The sequence below is a fragment of the Ischnura elegans genome, chromosome 12, assembly GCF_921293095.1.
Source record: "Ischnura elegans chromosome 12, ioIscEleg1.1, whole genome shotgun sequence".
Classification (NCBI taxonomy): domain Eukaryota; kingdom Metazoa; phylum Arthropoda; class Insecta; order Odonata; family Coenagrionidae; genus Ischnura; species Ischnura elegans.
The window spans coordinates 38,350,905-38,374,834 of NC_060257.1; the positions used below are offsets into that span (position 1 = coordinate 38,350,905).

Below are 23,930 nucleotides of genomic sequence, written 5' to 3' on the forward strand. Positions count from 1 at the left end.
GTTATGTATTTCATTTGGATGCTCAATCCCTATAAACTGCTGACCAATGTTTCGGCTTCCTTGCATTGAAAAGTGATCTAATGAAGTAAAGTGATAATTAATTTTGTAAAACAATGGAATTTGATCGCTTTAAAGTTTGAAATTTCTTGTTCATATTGGAATCTGGTGGTTGGATTGATAGAAATCAGACTAATGAAGAACCTGTCGAATTCATAGTCTTTAAGGACTTCATAGTGAGGTTGAATTGGAAATGGGAACCAGTGTCAACTCAGCTGAAAACAAGATAAGTACATATATCCTAGAATGTACTTGCAACTGGATAAATACTCGATATTTAATCTTAATTTTGCACTTCTTACTCCTTGGAACTAAATTTTTAATTTTCGGCGACCAATGCGCACCATACATGTCATTGATGTGGACTCCTGCAGACGTGCCTAAAATTGCGCACAGGCACTGCTTCCACCATAAAATTTTTACTGTCAGCGCCATTTCTAGGCTGGATACAACTTGCCGTCATTGTGGAAAGATCCATCAGATCACTAACCACCAATGGGAAACAAGGGTAGGAAGAACATTACGCAGCAGCTTGCATATATCCTGGCCATAATGCAACTCAGAGGAAGACTCCAAAACAGGGGACAAAATTGGTATCTATCCTATCAATACATATCAACTGATGTGGCAGAATTCTGGGAATATGGACCGTGATCGCTTTTATGCTCATTGAGTTGCGAGTTGAAATTAAATATATTTTTTTCTACCTAATGAGGATTAGCTGTATCCATTCTAGAAATAGCTCTGACAGTAAATTATGTAAGTACTCCAAAAATAAGCAAATGAAACTAATGGAATTTGTTGTAATATTCAGTATTTAATTATTTATCATAGCTATTAAAGTCAAACATTCATACTTTAAAAAGCAACAATTAATTGAAATATTTAAGCCAACTTTAAATGATTACTTGGAATTGTTAATTTTCTATGTCTTCATCCATAGTTCAAGTTGTACCAACCTACTAGAAATTTAGACCACATGATCATTGGCGTCGATGGCAGTAAACTATTTTGGCAGACAGGCTTCTGGGGAGTATGGAATACATCTCAGTGGAAGGGGGATTAAGTACGTGGAGCATCCACCAGAAATAATTAAATCTTAGGAATAGTGATTTTAAATCATATTTTACCCCATTTACGTTAATTCACTATAACCTAATTAAATTCTTCAAAGGAAATACCCTACATAATAACATGCTCCAATGCTGAGCATATATTTAAGCATCTGCTCAAGTGGATGTGTACGAATTTTCATTTAGATTGCATTACAGAAATACAGGAAGTCTAGCCGTAATATCGTTAAGAGTTCAGTTTTTCATGATTGATTTTTGAGTGTGAGTTCGAATACCTTGAGACAAGGGTTATATGTACATACTACATTGTGTTGAATAACTGAAAGAAATCAAACTGCTATCATTTTTATTCATTTAAATGCTTGAAAGTTCATTGTTTACCAGATATTTACACGAGAAAATAATATTTTTGTTTGATATGAATCAGTAGTTGATCATACATTACATATGTATGAAAACATAATCTTTCTTGGTCCCATGTGATCTGAAATGTATTCAGTGTATAAACAAATGTCTTGTTATTTACATTTACCATTATAACATAGTGTTTTATGGTAATGAAAGCATCATTTTATAATGTGAAGTGAACTTCAACTCCTGGTGGTGGATAGGAAACAGCTGATGAGAATTTTTTACAAGTTTTAGGCTGAACATCTCTTGCCAAATAATTGTGCACTCCAGTACCTGAAAGGGAAGGCAGATTTTTATCTCATACCTTTTTTAATATCTTCATTAAGATTTTAATTTAAGCCTTTTATATGCTCTATTTTGTCCCTTGTTGCATATACTATTTTGATTTTTTTCATATTCTTTTTGAGTCACTTGATTTTTCAGGTATTGAATTTTTTTTAAAGATGCATTTTTAATTTTTAAACATTCCATGTACGAATTTCAGTTTCAGGTTTTTGTAGGTATCAGTTCATACATTTCGTTTTATTTCTAATGAAACGTAATGTGAAAGGGAATGTTGTTTTTGTATTGTAATAAATATCCATTATTTTTTCTTGTTACCTTCATTGTTGCAGCCACAAGTGAAGTAGTGATTCTAGACTAGTGGGTAGGATATTGCATATATATGTTAAGTGAGCCATAAAGTTCGTGAAATATTGAATCAACTTGTGCTAGGGCCTAATTATTGGTGAGACATCGAAAAAGGAGATGGTGTGTGATAAAAAACAGAAGTAATCTATGAAGATAATCAACAGTGGTATGTACAAAGTGCTCAGTTGACTATCTACTGTTGCTCGAAAATTTTATTAGTATTCCTTTTTAATCTACTGCAATCATCAAAGTTTTAGCTTGTTTTCAGTTATTGTTTATGCGTATGCACAGTGGTGAATCCAGAGAGGGGTATCCAATCTACACTATTATCTGTTCATTTTATCTCTGCGGGTCAACTTTCGTGAGATCCCGGATACTCTCGGAGGGCCTCGCTGAAGGGGGAGGGGCCTCGCTGAAGGGGAAGGGGTAGTACCGAGAGAGAGAGAGCAGGAGCGACCTTAACGTTGCCAAATGTACATAGCCGCCCTTGTGTCTCACTGAAAAGGTGTGACTCACACGTGGCCACAGATATTTTGGGCCTGGCGGCGAAACAATGCGTACAATGTATTGAGGATAATCCCATCTCAGAAGCCAGGATATTGTCCGCTGAATGCCAGACCGCTGGTGAAAGGCATACATAGGCGTAACATTCTTATAAACGGGGAGTGCAAGGGAAAAGGATTTGGCAACACAGCTAGCAGATTCACGAAGTTGACACGACGGAGGTCTGAGAGCGACTGACGTTCCGAAGTGCTAGACCACGCCTACTGTCTGCTGATTGGCAGAGGGAAAGTCACGTGTAGATAAACTTTCCCTCCTCTCACCCCAACTCGGTTAAGCCACACCAGCTCACCCGCAAAGATAAAGTGAACAGACCTTAGACAGGGTTCCTACTCGACCGTGAAAACCTTAAAACTGCGAATAAGCCGTGAATTTCGTCATAAAGCCTTAGAAATCTCTCAAACTTGATTGTAGATCTACGATAGACAGACTAAAAGAAAGATCGATATTTCGATCATGTTTCAAGGCCGAGTCACGTGCAGATATAGTCCACGCATTTATCTGCAGACGTGTATTCGAAAGCACAACTATTAATTGGTCCGTGTGCCGTGACAGCACATTGACCTTAAGCCTGCGATTGGAAGACATTAACCCTGGCAAAAAATCGGGCACTTCTTCACTTCCCTGCCACCCTGCTCTCTCCATTTTCCCACTCACAACCTTTAGCCGGACCCGAATTTTGCTAACGATAGGTGAAGTAATTAGAGATAGCACTTTCATTGCTGCGTTTGCATTCAAGGCATCTGTTGTGTTTGTTACATTTTTAGTTAATGTGCGGCCGGTGATTGTTACATGATCAATATTTCTGCCTAAAATGCCTTATCTATAAACCGTGAATTTGATGACATGTAGACCGTGAAATCTGGAAAAAAACGTGAATTTAATAATGTAGTTAGAGTGAGAACCCTGCGAGATGAAATGATAATTTTGTTCAGTTGTCAAATATATATACAGGAGAGGAGAGCCCATTAACCCCCCTTGTCCCTATCCTGGATTCACTGCTGTGTGTGCATTGTGCACAGATTCTGTGTGTCTCTTGAAATGAGAGTTATTTTGTTTCATTTCCATGAAGGAATATATCACCTGAATATTTTCTGATAGTTAATTTTTATAATTTTGACTTTAAAACTATTAATTTATTTTATGTTGCATGTTGGGAATTGGTGAAATGTAATTATTATTTTCATCATAATTTGTCATACATGTTTCATTGATTTAGTTGAAAATTTGGTTCAAGTGATAAATACCTCAGTTACTTTCATATTTACATCAAGTTTCAAAATGATACTGATTTTTATTATGCTTAAATCAATTTTTTTCGAAAACAATTTTTTTCTATGAAAATTCAATTAACTGATAACATATTTACACAACTAGTATAAGTATTTGGTTTTACTTTCTATAAGGAAAGTTGCTATGGTAATTTCTACATGGATGTAGTCTAGACTAGCTAACTGTTAATCATTCTACTGGATAAACTTCCTGGTACATACTTTAAAGAGGTTTTGAATATTTTATTGATGCCAGGTAATATATTCACATATCACGCACTTACCAGATAGATAAGTAGGGAATATTGGGCAACAATTCATCCCAAGTTTCACATCTCTTGCAGTGGACTGAATAGACTAGTTATTTGAGGATCAAGGCTTAATTTTTCCTTCTCATCTCATTACAAAAACCAGGTTACAATAGTTTTCAGGTACAGTAGACCCCTGCCTTACGATGGGCTGGATTTACTATGTATTCAACATTGGATCTGAAGCTGATTTGACATGTATAAAACTTTTAATTCCACCAATTTTGTTTCCACTCATGTCTATCCATCAATTATGTAATTCTGTGACATTTTTTACAAAGCACATTTTTTAACAAAGAAATTAGCTTATATTTTGTGATGGTATTTTAACTGATTTTTCATCCAGAAATCATATTGCGTCAATATGGGATGGAGTTCACTTTACTATCAGTCCTCGGGGACTAATTAATATCGTCAAAAGAGGGTCTACTCTACCTTTGTAATTGGACAATTTAGATATGTAGAACTATTCAAGTTACTATGTTAAGGTGATCAGGGGCGCAGCCAGGAATTAAGGCTGGGGGGGGTTTAGGTGCAACTAATACCGGGGTGTGTGGTGGTATGGAATACCCACCAGGATAAGTGGTAGGTGCAAGATTAATAAATTGTGGAATTTTAAGATAAACGGTTAAAAAAGGTGAGTTTTACGGCTTTCTGAGGGATATTTTATTAATCCTTACACTATTCTATTAGTAATATCAATTCAATTAAGTAAAATGAATTAAACTTAAATATTTCTCTGAGCTCTGGGGGGGGGTTTAACCCCCAAAACCCCCCCCCTCGCTGCGCCACTGAAGGTGATGTTGCTGTTATTGGGAAGAGAAAAGGGGACATTATGCTTAAGCGTGCTCTTTACATAAGCCTGTTGCCAGGGGCGGATATAGAATCAAATTTCAGTGAGGGGGATGGGGATATGACCTGGGTCCAGGGAACATAGAATGTCACCCCATGAGAGAGGGGCAATTTTACAGTAGGCAGTGCTAAGCTCTTTGATAAATACAACAACTCAAACTCCTCTCACATTTGGGCCTTGTTGGCATTTGCATACACTAAATTTTCCTTTACAAGGTTACAAAAACTATTAAATTAATAAAAATTTAAAATCTTAGATAAAATTTGGGGGAGTGTCATGACCCTCGTGAGCCCTCCTAAATCCATACCTTACTGAAGCTTTGCCTGAGTTAGCTTTAGCCCTAATCTAGCCAAACCAACTTTAGGGTTGAAGCAGAGGTATATTAGTGGGGGCCTCTGGCCCTACTGAAATGAGGAATAATTTTAGTCCTTAAGCTACCTACCACCTGCCGCTTGGAGCTAGTACTTCCTATCCAAATATTAATAGTATTGCTCTTCCTTAATTTTATTGATGTAACATTTATTTTAAAATCTCTTGGAGTATTCTTATTTCACATTATTTAGCCTAACTTTGCATTATCTTTGCTCCCAAAAAATATATTGTATAAGCACCTCTTGCATGAGTGCTGGGCTTGAACCAATCTGGGTAAATATCAACTGATTTTCTTTGTGTTTGGTATCAAATAAAATGGAAAAGTACCATCGAATTTCATATAATTTTCGTTTTATAGATTGGCCAATTAATTAGTTTCACCAAATTAACTGAAGCTTCACTAATCTCTCTGTAGAAAAGAGGTAATGGACTCCCTGGCAAATTTTCCTTTGCAAAGAGGAAGATTCGTGATCTAGCTACTGCAGCTAAGGGTTATGTTATTTGTACTGAGTAATCAACATAGTTTACCAGGCTTTAATCAGAAGCCTTTGTTTTGCAGAGAGTGAAAATTTTATCTTTTCCACAAATTTTATTTCATAAGCAACTCTCTTTGTCTTTAGTTCCAATTATGGTTCAAAGTTTCAGAATCTGTAGAACCAAAGAAGTGAACCAGCCCATCCCTAGTCATTAGTGAATCCCTCGCTAGGAACCTCTCTCATCCCTCCTAAGTACCCTGAATTATTTTCTACCGATGGCCTTGCAAGTGGGTTGTAAAATATAGTACATCTGCTTCAGATCATGAAAAACCATTGAATATTCAATAATTGGGGGTGAAATACCATGTACTGTTCTAGCCTAGGTTCCTGTGTACGTGTCTCATTTATCATAGAAATGGGAAAATTCAGTGAATGAAGAAGAACACTTAGCAATATATCTGATGAAAATTTAATAGCATTTTTAAGTGGACAGGCACTCCTCTAATCTTTACATTATCATCAAAATGCAGGAACAACTGGCAGGGATAAGGTGGATAATTCTTCAAAGCATATTTACAATGAAAAATTATAATTACTTGTGAAGGTACCTATGGCTGTTAATTGCTGGAAAAAGAAATCATCGATATTAATTTCAAAATCATTTTAAAAAATTATTTACTTTCCTTTTCCATTGAATTTTTCAGTTAATGGATAAAAATCGGGCAAATGATTTTTCTATGATTAATAGCTATGTGAAGAATATGAATTAATTTCAGCAATGCTATTCATTTATTTGTAAATCACCATTGAAAGAAGACTCCCATTTGTAGTTAGTTATTTTTGCAAAATTAGGGCATATCAATTTTTAAAGTGGATAATTATTATATTATTGGTGAAATATATCCACCTAAATTCATAATGAATCAAATTATATGCATGATTTAATATTGAGCTCTAATTACCGTCAGTATCTTGAGCTTGTCATTTCATCTTCAAGCGTTAAATATTATGTATTTTGTCCCATCAGGAAATACATGGCTGATATGAGTAACCTTGGATGACCTCTTTGGCATTAAATTTATTTGGAATGTGACTAGCGTTAGCTTGATCATTTTTTGATAACCTGCTTTAAATGAAAACTCCAATCGTATGGTGTGTTGCCTATATACAGGATGATTTGATAAAAGACACATATCGATGGCTAAGTTAATAATAGTAATTATTAACTTAGCCATCGATAGCCATATATGTAATAAAGTTATAACAACACGCTTCTAAAAAATGGCAACTTTTTGGTAGAGCAAAAAAAACGATTAATATTTTTGATTGTACTCTGAAATTAAAAACCAAAAGTTAATAAAACTGAAAAAGAAGCATTCATTTACAAACAAAGAGGTATTATTTGCTTGTATTTTATTTTTTTAATGTTATAACACTTTGTTTAAGATACCTGTCTCAAACCGGCCGAACTTGAAATACGTATTGTTAGAACCTAGCCTTCGATATGTATGTACTTCCAAATATTTGTTGGCGATATAAATTAACTTCAATTTTCTTGATTTAAGTATCTTCTATCTTGTTGGAAATATATTGAAGTTGCTTTTTTCTCTGAATACAAGCAGCACATCTTGCATATTGAGATTTATTACTGTGTAGGTTAGCCATAATAAATTTAATCTAATTTTTATTTGAAGCAAATCTGGCTCATCCAAGGTTGCTTGTATCAGCTTTTAATCCAAAAATTAACATTTAAACATTCAGATTTACTTGAAATTTTGCTTTGAAATGTGTCTTGCAAGTAGAAGTTAACAGGACAAGCCACAAGTTTAAGTAGCATTATGGTTCTTCGTGCTTCAGTGAGTTAACACGTTGTGTACGGATGGCGAGAATTCTCGTCATTTTTTTCCCGAACGTTCCGGACGGATGACGAAGATTCTCGTCATTTAGTTGCGTCAGCCTAAACAATTTAAAAGCGTACAATACGTATTCGTTAATACGTTACAGTTGTTGTTCGTTATTCATAATGAATTGATGCATCATAATGTTTGATTGGGTAAAGTTATATTCTAAACATTAGCTTTTTAACCATGTTTAAACCAAAGGCATTACGCCCTAATAGGCGCATATTTCCAGAATCGGCGTTCCTAGGAATTTAAATACCCCGGTACGCAACGTGTTAAATGCACAAATAGTACTTTCTAACCCTTAGATGGACTGGAATGTTTTACCAAATCCTGTAAGTTCATGTTCAATCCTTTTACCTGTTGAATATATCCTCTTCTGTAATAAATTATGTATATGAGCTTTAAAAGAATTTTGTCCGAGAATGTCTCCATGCATCATGCATGTACATAGTTGTGCTTTGGAAGTTTGTTCTTTCATTTAAGTGCATAAAGATTTAGGCAGCTTTAAACTTAAAATGCATTGTATTGCATTAACCAGTTAATTGCTCTGTTCAGAGAAAAAATCACAACCTCCTAACAAAACAATTTTTTAAATAATGAATTGAATAATGTTGATACAAATTATTTAATTTATTAGCATTTTTATCAGAAGTAATATTTCTATTGAAGTAGTTTAAATGGAATCAGGAAAGTCCGCCACCTTTACTTTACATAGTGCTTGTTTGATTCTTCGTGTTCTACCATATTTATCAAAATTTATAAACATTGCCAGTGAGGGAGGCACTCTAGTTTTTTTTTTAAAGGCTAAGAAAATGAATATCAATTGATCGTGAATATATATGAAATATCTGTCCCATTTACCTTCACCATTAATTGTTTGCATCAGCTACTTTGTAATTTAATATGTTTTAGCAAAACTTTTTTCCATATCTGACAGCACTTTTAAGTTTTGCTTCTCAGACGCATGTTTTATGTTATTCCGTTTTTTTTATAATTTTATTCCGTTAATGTACCTGAAGCTTAGTGCAGTTATGTTACCTGTATTGCTATGAGAATATTTCTGTGAATATTCCATTACCTGTTTCAGTGAGTGTTAGTCGCCAGGTAATATGTATTTGACATTGACGTGTTTAGGATTGTTTCTCAGTGGCTTGATGAAACTGCTGCCCTGAGGCTATGCAGCTCATCCAGTATGCTATTCATGATGAGCTGAGCTCCTTTCTGTGTTGGTATCACTGCATCATCTGCCATCACCCCTATGTGCAGCAAACCATCATAGCTGAGAATGGTTATTCCAAGACCTGTAAAGGAAAATTGCAAGTTCTCAATGGCAGGGCAGTTAAGGGACGCGGAATACCCCAAAAAACCTCTAATTTAGCTCTTAACATATTCTCTGCGGGCATGGCTGCTAAGCTGGCTTATCACCTCTGCATAAAGCATCACTTTTGGCTATCATGATATCTTACCTTAACATGATACAGTGGAACCTCGTTAAAGCGAGTACGGGCTACAGCGACACCCCCGCTATTACGAGAGATAGCCGATGCACCGTCAATTGACCCTATAATAAGCGTGTTAAAAATTCGTTTTTACGAGACCCTTTCGGTGTTGGCTCTCGCCATTGCGAGGGTTTCACCGCCTGACATTTCGCTATAGCGAGTGTTTATTAGTGCACCGTGGGGTGTCGTTATATCGAGGTTGCACTGTATTTTGTTTCTTAACCCTTGGGCTGTGGGTTTACACGATTCTAGCTACCAGCCAGCAGTGGCGCAGCGAGGGGGGGTTTTGAGGGATAAACCCCCCCCCATAGCTCACAGAAAATTTTAAGTTAAATCTATTTTACTTAATTGGATTAATATTGCTAATAGAATAGTGTGAGCATTAATAAAATATCCCTCAGAAGGCTGTAAAAATCACCATTATGAACCATTTATCTTAAATTTTTGCGGGGGAAGGCCTTCGCACCTCCCGCTTACCCTGACGGGTATGCAATACCCTCAAGCCCCCACAGTATTACTTGCACCTGAAACCCCCTCTAGCCTTAATTCCTAGCTGCGCCCCTGCCAGCCAGTGCAGAAGAGACCCCCTCTGTAGGTGGCATCCCCTGCCATGAGGGCTGGTCTGGTAGAATTATGCCCCTTAGCGGCCCTTATGGTGAGGGAAAGTGCCCTAGTGCAAGATATCCAGGTAGCAATAAAAAATTTGGGGTAGATGCCGCAGTCAGCGTTCAAAACGTATAAAAATGTTCCCACACTTCAAGGGTTAATGTTGGCCTAGACGTCCTTGAATTTTTCTGGTATTTTTGATGAGGAGACATTGTTAGTTTTAGCTTTGAAGGTGAGGAAAAACAGTTCAAATATTTTTACCCTGTTTTATTACATGGATGTTTGCACAGTTTCTAATCCAAGAATGTTTGGACTAAATATGTAAGTTAAAGTGACTTAATATCTCATAAAAAGCTGTAGATGGTGTAGCCAGAGTTGTCAAATGATTGGGTGAAAGGCTAAGCCATGTGGGTAAGATGCCATTCTCATTTAGTTCAATCAATCTCTGTCCCCGGCATTATGTACCTCATACTTTTCTCTTGTTACACAGTATTTTATTAGGCATCCGTCACCAGAACTTGCCTTCTAAGTTAATATCTATTTAAAATGTTAGAGTTCTTGCTTTTGACATCAAGTTCTCTGAAAATTTGGCCCTCTTTTCCATGATGAAACTTATGGTTTTCTCTTGTCTATCATCATTTTGTTTTCAGACTTAGCAACCTTACCTGAACCTGTCAATGGGCTAATCTTACCAGTGGCGCAGCGAGGGGATAAAACCCCTCCCAGAGCTCAGAGAAATTTTTAAGTTTAATCCATTTCACTTAATTAGATTAATATTACTTATAGAATAATGTAAGGATTATAAAAATATCCCTCAGGAGGCCGTAAAACTCACCATTTTGAACCATTTATCTTAAAAAATTTCTGGGGGAGGGCCCCCGCACCTCCAGCTTCCCCTGGCGGGTATACCATACCCCTAACTCCTCAGTATTAGTTGTGCCTAAAACCCTCATTAGCATTAATTCCTAGCTGTGCCCCTGAATCTTACTAGCTTTACCATTAGAGCAAATGATAGATAATACAATTTTACGTAATTCATGATACAGCCCCATCATTAACAAGCATTTTTCCACTCATAGCACAAAAAATACCAGTGAAGTCTAATTGTTTAAGGCAGGCAATAATTTAAATAAATTGAAAATCCATTTTAATATCTTTGATTAGATATTGTATATCAGGTTTAGGCATTCATGCGTTTTAGCACTAGATGCTGGAAAAATGAAGCTGAAATGAAAAGTGGCCATTGAATGTCGCAGCAAAAAGATCTCAAAAGCAAATTGTGTCATTTCCAGTGTTGTAATTCTCTGGTTGGATTTTCATTATTGTGCAATCTTTATTAAGTTTTATTTACAATTAAGGGTGCTTTATCTAAATTTATGCCAAAGTAATGAAAACCAGTGAAGATTACAATAGCCATAGGTGTATATGTAGTGATATTTATGACAATATATAAATTGACATACATATAGCAGTATTTATGACAATAATGGTGTATGACCCAGCTATTCAAATTTTCTCTTACCAATCAACTTAGGTCGTTTAGTCATTATTAAATCTTATATTTAGGAGTGCAGGATCTAGGTTGAAGAAAAAAGGGATAATAAGGAGTGAAGAATATCAGAATTATGGCGGGAATCAGTTGGAAGCAATCTAGTTCATTTCTGCTAAATTTATATCCCCAAAACGAGCTGGAATCAAGCTTTCCAATTCCAGTTGGATGCATCCAGCCATTGTATGGAACATGGCTCAGCTTTTCTAATTTTGACCATATTGGAACACTTGATGTGGTCGATTTTGAATAGCCTTGGATAAGTGCATAATCTTCAAAATATTTTTTGGATGTTAAGAAAGGTTTCATGGAATTACAAGCAGTAGATGTGTGCATTGTACTACTCACCAGTGTAACCACGATGGGGTGCCCAGAAGACTATGTCTTTCAGGGCATGACCACCAAGGATAGACTGAAGCTTTTGCGGTGGCCCTGGGAGATTAGACATGACCACTGCAACATCCTTAGCAGCGACTTTCATCATTGGTGCAGCAAAGATAGATGGTAGTACAGTTGCCACAATGTCAAGTGCCAGCCATCGTGTGAGAAGATGCTGAATGGTTGGGGAACTGGGGAAATTAATGGATGGTTTGGGTTCTGCGTTGCTCTTGGGTATGTCTTGAATTGTGATCGGTTCTGATGTAGCACTATCAATATCCTCGTTTTTGTTGTCTTGAATTGCATTCTCTTTTGGTTTCAAGGCATTTAAATGCTCTTTATCAAAACACTCGTCAGAAATATCCTTACTTCTTGTCTCATCAGGCACTGGTGAGTGAGATGCTTCTTCAGAAACAGTGCTACTGCTTCTATGAGTATTTTGGGTGAAGAAAATTGTAGTGGGACAGTGATATGGCTCTTTTTCATGCAGAATCAACTTTGCTGAGTCTGTGTACCTGTGATAATGCACTTGAGCACTTTTGTTTGTTGCTGGTTCTGGTTCCTGTGTCAATTTGAACTGAACCTCTGGCTGTTTAGTATAGTAGTATGTAAGGACCTGTGGCTCTCTTGGTGTGGTTGGTGAAACATGCACGTTTTCCTCTTTAGTTTTAATGTTGACAGGGGTTGGAGCGGTCTCTTGAGATGTGGTTTTTGGTTGTATAACTTCTGTAGTGGAAGACATATCTTTCGTCCCTTGATTTTTTGTTGTATCACATATATTCATCTCATTAGTATTTCCAGTTGCTTTGTTACTGAAAGTCTCTTGGATTATCTTTGTTTTCATTCCACACTCAACAATGGAGTCTTTCCTCAGAGGCATCATATAGCCACTGGCATCAGTAACTTTGGAGAGGCGTTGTAGTGGACATCCACCGCTCTTTCCCACTGGTAATGTCATCACTGCCACAGAAAATAGGTTTTCTAATTCTGAGGTGTCCTTGAGTGTTAAATCCTTTTGCTTCTGGAATATGGATCCAATTATCGCTGGAAGGACTAACTTAACGGAAGATGGTGGTGTCCCTTGTTTTTCACATCCTGTTGGTGAGACCTGTTCCTTACATATGGTTTCTCCTTCATTTTCTTCAGGAACATCAGTCAAACGATCCCAGTCATCTTCACTTTCTGTGTCATGACTTGAGATTGCTTCACTATTTTGTCCTTCTTCCGTTCTCTGTGGGACTTTTTTGTTTGCATTTGTGGCGTCCTTCACCTGGCCCTTCTCTCTTGCTTCCCAATAGTTGGACAGTGCTGCAGAAACAGCAGACAGCAGTATCTCTGTAAACTTTACTCCAGTTGCCCCTCTTATCTTTTTTATCTCCTCAACAGTGACAGACGTTGAATCCCAAAGGATGGTTTTCCTGCCGGACAGTCTGCGCCCATATAAAAATGATGATTCTTTTTCTGGCTTAGAGGTCTCGCTAATGTTAGGAGGAGAGGTATGTGATTGAGTGTGGAAATCAGTAGTTTTTGTCCCTGAGCTTATGTCTACATTGTCTGTTTGTTTGACAGTAGTAGCATTCTCATCCCACAGTTGTTTTGCATTGATGTAGGATTGTAGTTTTGGTTTATCCACTTCAATGGGATTGATTTTCAGAGTAAGTGGTCTTGAAAGAGATGTAGGATGTGGAACATGCATTGTAGGAGATGAATTGTTTGTCTCACGATCAATTAATGCCGACATGAGTAACTGAAGAAGACTTGCTCCATCGCCCACTGAGTGATGTATTCTGAATAAAATTGGAAAGACTGTTTGACTTGTCCGTTCACCTTTGGTACACTTTTGATTGTGTTTATCCTTGGCACTGTCTGTACTGAAATCATCTTCGCTGTCATTCCATGGCATCTCTTTGCCTACCAAAGCCTCCCAACCAACTGTGTGGTTCATTGGCAGAGGCCTGTTGCAAAGGTTTTCAACGATTTTACTCAAGTTCTTTCTGTTCCACGTTGTGTTGCAAAGGTGTTCATAGCCTGGTAGTTTGACTGATAGCTCTTTTGCCCGGCTGCCACAATGTGAGTTGCCGGAAAATCCTGGAATCCATTGAACCAAACTTCCCAGATCCATTTCTCTGTCCTCATACCAGGTTGCATAGCCTAGGGTAAAGTTGTGACGCATCCTCAGTTTTGGGATTGATCCGAGGCGGACAGTGAGTAGGTGGCGCAGTTTGTCAATTTGTGGTACACCTTCAAGGACAACTAAAGCATTTATCACTGAATATGATTCGTAGGATTCATTAAATGTCCACACTGCGTCTGCTCCAGAGAAAAGTTTCTTTTCACGGCAATAGTTTGATTTGTTTTGCAGATACTTCTTAACAGCAAAGCGATATATTGCAAATGGAAGTAGAAAGGCCATCAGTATAGAGACGATTGGTAGGAGAAGAATTATGGCTAACAGTGGCAGGAGGTAAAGATATGGGAGAATGAACGTCTTCGTTGAAGCAAAGGTAAACGAAGAGGATGGCGTGAGATGCAGAATCCATTGATACGGCTTAGGGGTACCAAATATTGACTTGGTCCCAAATACCTGAATTAGAAAAAAAATGCATGCGTTAATAGAGTTTTGATGAGTGATCTTTTGAGTTTTAGTCATTACTGACACATTATTCGTTATGAGTGAAATTAATATGCCCACATGCAGTAAGATCATGGGTGTACACAGCGGGAGGCAAGGCGAGGCAACTGCCTCCCTCTAGAAGCGAAAATAAATTTAGTTCAAAACAAAATTTATGAACAAATTTTCCTTTTGAAGAAAAATTATATTAGTATAACATATGGAACTAAAATAAAATAATTATTTTTTTCAAGCAAATAATTATAAAAAATTAATAAATTGCTGTCATAATTTCCTTAAAATTTTGGTTTCATTAACCTTTTCTGTACAAAAAAGTTACAACTTACATGACCACAGATAGTTTCCCCCCCTAAGCCCCCCAGTTTTGATTCTGAGTACGCCCATGAGTAAGATGTATGTAATTATAAGTGTTAAAATAGTATGATAAAAGCAAGTGATCTATTTTAACCCTCTTAGTGCTATCCTTTTTCCTGGGGTACTGGCGAGAAATGTGGAGTGTATTTTAATAAAATGGAGCAACTAGGAAAAAAACAATACAAAGCTATTTTATTACGTATCCATAAGCAGTTTTTTAAAATTGATGATTTTAAACTGGTTAATATTGACAAAATATTTTTATTTTTACCTAAATAAGTTATATCAATGTAATGAGTTAAAGCTAAATGAAATAATGGATTATGTAAGAGCCAATATATCCATGGGCATACCCTGCGAGGGGCAGAGGGGGGCAGCGGCCCCCCTGCTCCTTGCAGGGTATGGCCATAAAGCAAAAATCAAAAAAGTCTTTTAGCAAAATCAGTACTGAATTGAAATGAAAGTATTCAACAAATTTTCTTTAAACCCACGAAAAATGATAGGTATTAGTATAAGATATGTAACTAAAATAAAACTAGTTTTTCAAATGTCACAATTCAGCTTGCCCACCCCTAGAGAATGGCTTGACCCCTCCCCCCCCCAGTTATGATCCTGGGTACACCCTTGAATATATCAGCCCGCCGCAATTTTTGCCCAGGCGGCAAAAGCTGATACATCGGCCCACCACACTAAAAGGGTTAATATCACTGCAGGAAAGGGTAAGTGAATGACTACAAGGTTGAAAGAACTACCTATGAAATATATGATTGACTTTTGTGCTAATTTCTGGAAAATCTGTTATTGTTTCTGGGGGTGGTAAAAGCCTGAATCACACAATCATTTTTCCTGTCCCTCAGAGTGATAGCTCCAGCTATAGCTTTTCAGGGACCAAAAAAGTGATCGCTCAACCTGTCATTTTCCAAATCACACGGTCAATTCCACCTTCCCTTATCCTGTCCCTTTTTTAACCCTTTTCTGCTGGCACCTACAAGTGGAAAACGTTTTCTGTGCTACGAGTGGCATGAGAATATTTAAAAACTCTCTGTATGGAGCTCTTTTTTGGGGTGGAATTACCCTCCCAGACGGCACAGAATCCTCCGTATCTAATTCGTATGCAGATAGTATCCATTGACTACCGCTCCGTCACTTTTTGTCAATGGATACTATCTGCATACGAATTAGATACGGAAGATTCTGTGCCGTCTGGGCTGTGTATTTTCATTCCTCAGATTTGGGACCCAACTCAACAGGGTGCCTGTCTCTTACCCTGGCCACTGGTCTAGACCCTTTATTGCTATCTTAGCATGAATCCACGGTCAACTTATTGCATTACCAGTGTTTTTTTCAACCAAATATTGCATTTGATTTTCAGTAATTCACTCTTCTAAAGGAATTACAAACATTTGTTTAAGCATCATGGAATTTTAAAAAGATTTCTATTGTTAATAATGGCAAAGTTGGTGAACATAAGACACTAAGATTATAAGTCCAGAAATCCATTATTTTTAATGCTAAAATTTGGTTAAAAAATTGCTTGCACACAGAACGAAATGAAGAATTCATCCTAAAGTATGAAAAAATTGTAGTTTGCAACAAAATATATCGTTGAAAAAACTATTGACAGTATAACCATTTTGCAACTGATACCTGCAGTGGGGACGATCATAAATGAGTAGGAGAGTCAGGCTTAATTGCCGAGGAGTGACCCTAAGGACTCGCTTAGCTGGGTCTCAGCCCAGGCCTGAATGCATCAGACAATTGCTACCTCTGCGCTCACTTCCCTTCCCTTGCATCGGCCAGAGCCAATGTCCGGTTGTTTGCGTTGAAAAATCTGTGACAGCTATACCCGATGTCAGGTGTTCTGCATATGAAAATGCCCGTCGGCTCCACCCGACGTGTGGCACGAATGGGTGAATTTACACCTGTCATTCCATTTAAACTTTTCCCCATTATACACGTATATATATGTGTGGACGTTTCCGGACCTGGGAGACGACGGGCGTATATTTACGTGTGAGATTTTCCTATCCAGGAGAATGAAAGCCTTATATATAAGTTTGCAAGCTCTCCCCCTTTAGGACGGTCGTGGGTTTACGTCGTCTTTGTATCGGGATCCAACCCTGTGGAGTTTAGGATTTACCCTCGGAATCCGGGAGCAGGTATAACCCCCCTCAGCGGTAAGGGACAGTGGTCGTACAATTGTTAATCCAGTCAGTTTTCGAAATAAGTTTTTGTTCATTTCTCATAAAAAATAAACTAAGAATTGAATTCTTTGTCTTTTGAGCAGCGTTTACAATTTTTAAGCGAAATTCTACGACAAATATTAATTTATATCTCGAGTTATGTATAAACATCAACATGGAAATTGTTGCTGCATTAAATGCGTCAATATTGACCTTAGAACTTTGTTTAAAATTTGACAATGCTCTGAAAAAAATGAGGAATTCAGTTCAAAGTCTACAATTTACGTGCAAGTAACAATTATCCATTTGCTAAATACATATAAGCTATACATAAGTTGACTGCAAACCAATGCCGCAGGTATGGTCGTAAACCCAGAAATGAGGGAGCACAACTATTCTCGGAGTCCGAGATAATGCGAAGTCCCAGCGTGGAGGGGTCGAAAAAGGTTCCACAAGTCCCTTCTTAACGAATGCCCTCAAAAAATGCTCCGTACCACGAGAAAGAAGAGTCTTTTGGGGCTCAGTACAGCAGTCATGCTAAGACGAAAACTCCGCCGTCTTAAAAGGGTTAAAGCCAAATGTATCATATGATTACTGCTAGTGGCAGTGCGTTCTGATAGTGGCAGCGATGGTTTCTGTTTCAGAGGAAGGACATGCTGAGTGATGGAAAAGGGATAAGACTTCCCATCCCTGCAGCCATCACGGAAAATGATTGAGAGAAATGGTCAATTATCTTTCATCATTGGAACTACCACTCGGAAGGTACAGAAAAAATTATTGTGTGATGAAGGTTTAATATAAATGCACTACCTCCTTTTAACTTCTGAGGCATGGGTTCATAGGCATTATTGCAGACTATATTCCAGTATGGGGAGGCTAAATAAGAAATTGAAATTTTCTGAGCATCCTTGTTTTTGTATTTTCACTTTTAGATTTTCATGTCTGCAATTGAATCTTTTTGCATTTATTTGTGATTTTTTTCATAAGATTATGCCAAAAATGGAAATACATAATTGAAAGGTGACACATCGATTCCACAACTTTATGAACTTTTTGTGTATAAGTCCGCGTGATATTCATAAGGACTTACCTTTTATAATGGAATATATTCTGGGGATATAATGGAATATATTCTGGGGATATAATGGAACATATTATGGTGATCAAAATTTTAGTCTCGTGTTAAGTAGGTACAATGAGAACATACACTTCATCCATCTCACCTATTTTGGTGAATTAATTTTTTAACAGCATTTTATTACCTCTCTGTTGGCCTTGGTTGTCCAAATTCGAGAGTTGAGCAAAAGGGATAGAAGTAATCCTGTTGCTAGTCCAAGGTGAGCAGGTGATGTAAATAATGATGACCCATTGCCATGCCTGGCTGCTGCTGTCATGGCTAATACAGTAGTGCTATTTGATGGGTCTGATACATTCCAGTTCTGACTTTCTGAGTTCACCAGAGCCATTCGCCATACTTCTCCACCAGTTTCATCCAATGGTAGCCAGTTGAGGATTGATGTATCCGTTATAGTCGTCATGTTGATTAAGTACTGGTAATTTTAAAAAACAGATAGTATAAAACATACATTTACTCACTAATTATACTAGGGATGAGTCAATTCCACTTTTTTTCGATTCAAACTCCAATTTTTTCAAATCAATGCTCGATTCCGATTACATCGATTCTTATTCATACTAACAGGTAGGATATAGATTTTTCTGTAGCATTGCTGTCATAAATTTTAAGAATTGAATGGAATGAAATAACAAAGACAATAGTGTGGTTTCCTATTACTTTTTTATTGCCTAAATCGAAAGATTATTACTCCTGGAGTACGAATTTCACGCTCTTAGATTTTTAAATGACAATATCTATTTTACGCGATTAAATGAAAAGTGAAAATTTTCCCGATCCCTCATCCCTATCTTACATAGGATTCGTTATTCCATTGTTGATCTGATTTGAATTTCCCTCGGAAGGCAATAGCCTGATACAACCTCCAATATCACATCACCATCCACAACAGAAGGCCTGCGTCTACCCACTACACCAAAATCACGTGTGAAACAGAACTTATCAAAAATGAATTGCGGCACCTTATGTGGTCTCTGAAAGGTAATGGCTACAGTGTCTCCTTCATAAAAGGAGCGATGAAAGAAAGAAAGACAGCCGCTTCAAGATGACGACCACAAAGAGAAAAAGCCATAAGCATACGCTAAACTCCCATGCATCTCCGGAGTCACAGATAGAATCGCTAGAATCCTTCCAAAAGGCAATATCAAGACTCACTTCTGCGCGGTGAAGAAAATTAAAAATGTTCTACCTTCTACTGCTGCAGCAAAGGCTACGTGGGACAGAGCAAACGATCTATATCCCAAAGGCTTAAAGAGCACGAAAAAGCGATGCAACTTCATGAATGGGATGCATTAGCAGTCACAGAACATTGCGTCTCCAGCCCTGAGCGTAAAATAATGTTTTACCATACATGGGTATTGGCAAAGATGGAAGATTACCATCCACGCCTTGTGTGTGAAGTCGTCAAAATAGTGAAAAGGCCAAATAATTTCTATCTAATGCCCAACGGCTCAGTGGCACAGCGAGGGGGGGGGTTTTGGGGGATAAAACGTCCCCCAGAGCTCAGAAGTTTTTTTGAAGTTTAATCCATTTTACTTAATTGGATTAATATTACTTACAGAATAGAGTAAATATTAATAAAATATCCCTCCGAAAGCCGTAAAACTCACCATTTTTGAACCCTTTATCTTGAAAATTTTCGAAAGGAGTGTCCCTGCACCTCCCGCTTACCCTGGCGGTTATTCCACACCCCCAGACACCCCAGTATTAGTTGTGCCTAAAACACCCCCCCAGCCTTAATTCCTAGCTGCGCCCCTGCAACGGCTATCCTCTACCATGGGAAATTCAAATTGGGTCAACAGTGGGATAACGTATCCTATATGAGATCGGGACGAGAACGTTTTCCTTTGAAAATGCTCCCAGTAGGAGGAGTGAAACATCAAGCAGAAAATGTTACCTATGCAGCATTTCCCGAAAGGAACTTATCAAATTGATAAATGAAGCTGCGAAAATCTTCAGACAAAAAAAATGTATATTTTTGTTTGATATCTCCTCCTTCACAAATTTGTCATAAGTTTGATTGAAGAATGGTGGTGTATTTTCTCAACTTTCAATACACTCCAAATCATTTATCCCGCTTTCTCAATATGGTACTGCTTAGTGGGAGTTCCTTTTCCCCATATTTTAATGACAGTTCTAACCTAAAATGTTGACTGATGTCGTATGTATATATTGATGTCGCCTGAAAACACTTAATTACAGTTGTCTGATCATTGCCATCAATATGCCTGCAACATTTTTGGCATCCTATTAATTCATGTTTACTTGGGCTTAAAAGCTTCACTGAACAATTCATATCATAATGAAGTGTAGAGTATTTTACAAAAGTGAATTATCAGAATATAAACTGCAGATTTCAAAAGGTATAATGACCAGCCCTTTCCTGCAAAATATTTTATGATTTTATTCCACTCAATAGTACGTACCACTCAAAGATAGTCTAGCCATTGTACAGTTTGATTTTTAATTCTCAACCCTTGAAATATTGCTGAATTACAAATGGTAATATTGTTGATTAAAATTCAAAATAATATACCATTAAGTTTAGGATAAAAGAAATCATTCGTATTTGTGCTTTGAAGTTGACACTTAAAATTTGATGAGAATATTTTTGATAATGCAGGAAAAACTATGTATTAAAAAAAACGTGAAAATTTAAATTTAGCAAAACCCATATTAATTCTTCCCCCTGTCTGCCGAATAGGTGATGAAGACATTGGCAAGCAGTTTCAAAAATCAAAAATGGATACTGGCTGAATAAACTAATAAATTTTTTTATAAACTTACGTTTAAGAATGTTGACATATTTGTCAGTGCCTAAATAAATCAAAAAATATTCACACCCTGGGAAAGCTATATGCTAATCGCAGGTAATTTTTTATTGTATTTGGGGACGAGTATCACCGGGAACTGCCTCCTCTACCCTACAGCTACTATCATTGAATTTTTATGCAGTTATACCAGCCGTTGGTGTCTCCTCGACTGGTGGTGATGTCATCAAGGCCCACTTGATGCACCTTAAACCAGTTGGCCTTGGTGAGATGCTCCAAGAAGAATTTGGACCATTAGCCGCGCAAGATGTGCATCCGGTTGGTAGCCAATAGCCGGTCAGCCTCTCTGAACATGAAGGACTATTGGGCGCAGACCCATGCTCGTATGTAGGCAGATGAAACTTCGTTATTCTGACGAAATTTCGCGACATTCTCTGTGAATAAATTTTACTTTCTCTTCTCTTCGCAATCACACCCATAATTCGGGCTGAATCTCGGAGTGAGTCCTGATTTTGCGCTATCACAATATTGAATTGCGAATATTTCCGGGAACGACGATTTTTTTCAGAATGGAATGATTGCAGTGTTGGAATATCAATTAAAATTTATATCTATTAAGGATGCATATTTTAACGTTAAGTTTAGGCGATGGTCGCCGTTGATTATTTTAAAGCAAGAACCAATCGCGCGCAATATGTTTGCGGTGTACCGCGGAGAAGCTGCAACCCTAATTTTCGGAAAATGTGTTTTATGCGTCAGCTTCATGGTAAATATGTTAATTAATCAGCACTTTTGTAAAAAAATTAAGAGTTCTTATTCTCCCTCCAGTCAGTTAACGTCTTATTTAACTATTGATCGGCGAAATATGATTGTTTAAACGAACTGTTTAGGTTTCCCGCCATTTTCAAATAGCATAAAAACTATTTTATCGCGCAGGTATGTAAAAAACTATGCTGTCTGGTACAACTGCACGCGCGCCGGCCTTTAGCGTATTTATTAACCTATTGATTTTCCATTCACGGGGGATGTAGTTAGTATCACTGAGATTGACGCTGGCGCATATGCATTTTCTAGCAGATTATTTTCTCATTTATCGCATAATTCGTTAATTTTGCGGTATTTGAAGAGTTGTGCTATGATATTCGCCTCTTCGTATTACTGATGACACTGCTAACCAATCGAATTTGCGAAAATATGAATGTAATCGAAATATTGCTTCGAGTAACAGAAGCTTTTTCAAGCGGACCATTTTCCTTTGCAAACAACTAATGAAATTTTTAAGAATTCCGGAAATCAATGAATGTGGTCAATTATATAGTCAGTTCACTTCATTATTTGAAGTTATATTTTTCAAATTGCCGCGGCCTAATTCAAATGGTAAAATTTAGTGCATTAAGTACAAATGAGTTTTTATCCAACTAAGATTAATTATTGATATCAATGTCTTCCACTGTTATAATAGGACACTTTTTGCTGCATTATGTACGAATTACAATCATTCTTTATGGAGCTAACAAGAATGAAACAGGGAAATGTCACTTTTTTGTTGTTAATTGCACATGGTTATACCAACTAAACTGACCTTTTGTACTGTGGATGTGTCTCTCAGCTTGAGAATGATGTCTTCTTCTTCCCCTGACGCCTATCCTATTACTGAGGAATACGTCTCGAGAAGAGCGACCCCTGAGATGATTAGGAGTCCCATGCCACATCCCCTTTTGTTTACTATGGGTTGACTTTCTTATGCTCTCCTCTCACATGCACCAAAACGGAGAGCCATAGTGTGAGGCTAGGTATCCCTTTTTTCCCTGCAACTCTGAGTGTATGTATTCTCTCACACACACAGGCCTTCTCCACCCTCTTAATTTGGATATAGGGAGGAAACCTTATGACGTCAACCACTGGTGAGAATAAATTGGCTTCCTTGTGTGGTCACAGCTTAGAGGAAGGGAGGAAAGACAGTTGTTATGTCTTGACTTCCTCAAATACCACCCTAATCACTTTTGCCCGCACAGGTTGCTTTTCGTTTGCCACTTAAAGCATTTATTTCCTCGGTTACTCCTTAACTTGGGATTAGTGTAACAGGCATAATGCGTAGGTTTCTAAATTTTTATTTTTTTCTTAAAGCTCTTAACACACTAAAATGAAATTATGATTGATATTAAAACAGGTATTTTAGATAGGTAATCTTTTGGCATGGATTATTAGAATTTTTTCTTGTGGTGAAGGATATTATAGAAAATAGATTGTTAAAAAATCCCTCTCTGTAGTGATCAGGACCACAGTATTATTTGCTAAGCACTTAAATATCACTGATTTGAAGTATTTAAAAACAGTATTATCGCCTCAATTTCATTCTCATTAAAGTGAATGTGAATCTTATAATCCCAATAACAGTACAGCCATAGAAGACATGGGGTTATGTTTCTAAAATAAATCATCTTTTTAAGAAATCGGAATAAAACTCATGTTTAAAGAAATGGGTGCCTTGCCCAACCATCTTAAAGCCTAAAAATAAATGGCTCACCCTCCCCCCAGTGGTGTAGCTAGGGGGGGTTTGAGGGGTCTGTACCCCCCCTGAAATATAAAAACACAATCACTTTGCTTCATAAAAGAAAGCAAATTATTGAAAAATCATGAAGTTACAAAATATTTATTTGAAAATTGAAGTTTTTCAATTGTGAAAAGTGTTAAATTAATTAAAGCCTTCTACTTATGACCCTGTTTTGAAAAAAATTCCCCCCTCCCCCCCAAGGTTTTGGACCCTCCTGAACAAAATTACTGGCTATCACACCGCCTCCCCCTCTCAAAGCTTTTACCATTTGTTTACGTATACTGCTATTTTTGTGGGTGCCAAACCTATGCCTTTCTTTCTTATATGTATTTTCATTAATGTCTTTCATCACC

General features: G+C 37.3%; 1 protein-coding gene and 1 long non-coding RNA gene across 4 annotated transcripts; one reads left to right on the forward strand and one right to left on the reverse strand.

The window, feature by feature from the left end:
- Positions 1–1,459: 1,459 nt before the first annotated feature.
- On the reverse strand, positions 1,460–22,793 carry LOC124168890. 3 transcript variants are annotated; one of them, XM_046547269.1, is made up of 6 exons: positions 22,606–22,793; positions 18,380–18,667; positions 11,919–14,532; positions 8,995–9,217; positions 6,609–6,636; positions 1,460–1,814 (listed from the first exon to the last, which is right to left on the reverse strand). In XM_046547269.1, exons 2-4 carry the CDS (start codon positions 18,653–18,655, stop codon positions 9,060–9,062), a joined length of 3,048 nt encoding a protein of 1,015 aa, XP_046403225.1. In that variant the 5' UTR covers positions 18,656–18,667; positions 22,606–22,793; the 3' UTR covers positions 1,460–1,814; positions 6,609–6,636; positions 8,995–9,059. The 3 variants fall into 3 exon arrangements, with proteins under 3 accessions (XP_046403225.1, XP_046403223.1, XP_046403224.1); XM_046547267.1 differs by lacking the exon at positions 22,606–22,793 and adding an exon at positions 21,040–21,146; XM_046547268.1 differs by lacking the exons at positions 6,609–6,636; positions 22,606–22,793 and adding an exon at positions 21,040–21,146.
- Positions 3,653–6,674, forward strand: LOC124168892. Its single transcript, XR_006867002.1, has 2 exons — positions 3,653–4,799; positions 5,109–6,674. It is a non-coding gene; the product is annotated as an uncharacterized LOC124168892 (long non-coding RNA).
- Positions 22,794–23,930: the final 1,137 nt, after the last annotated feature.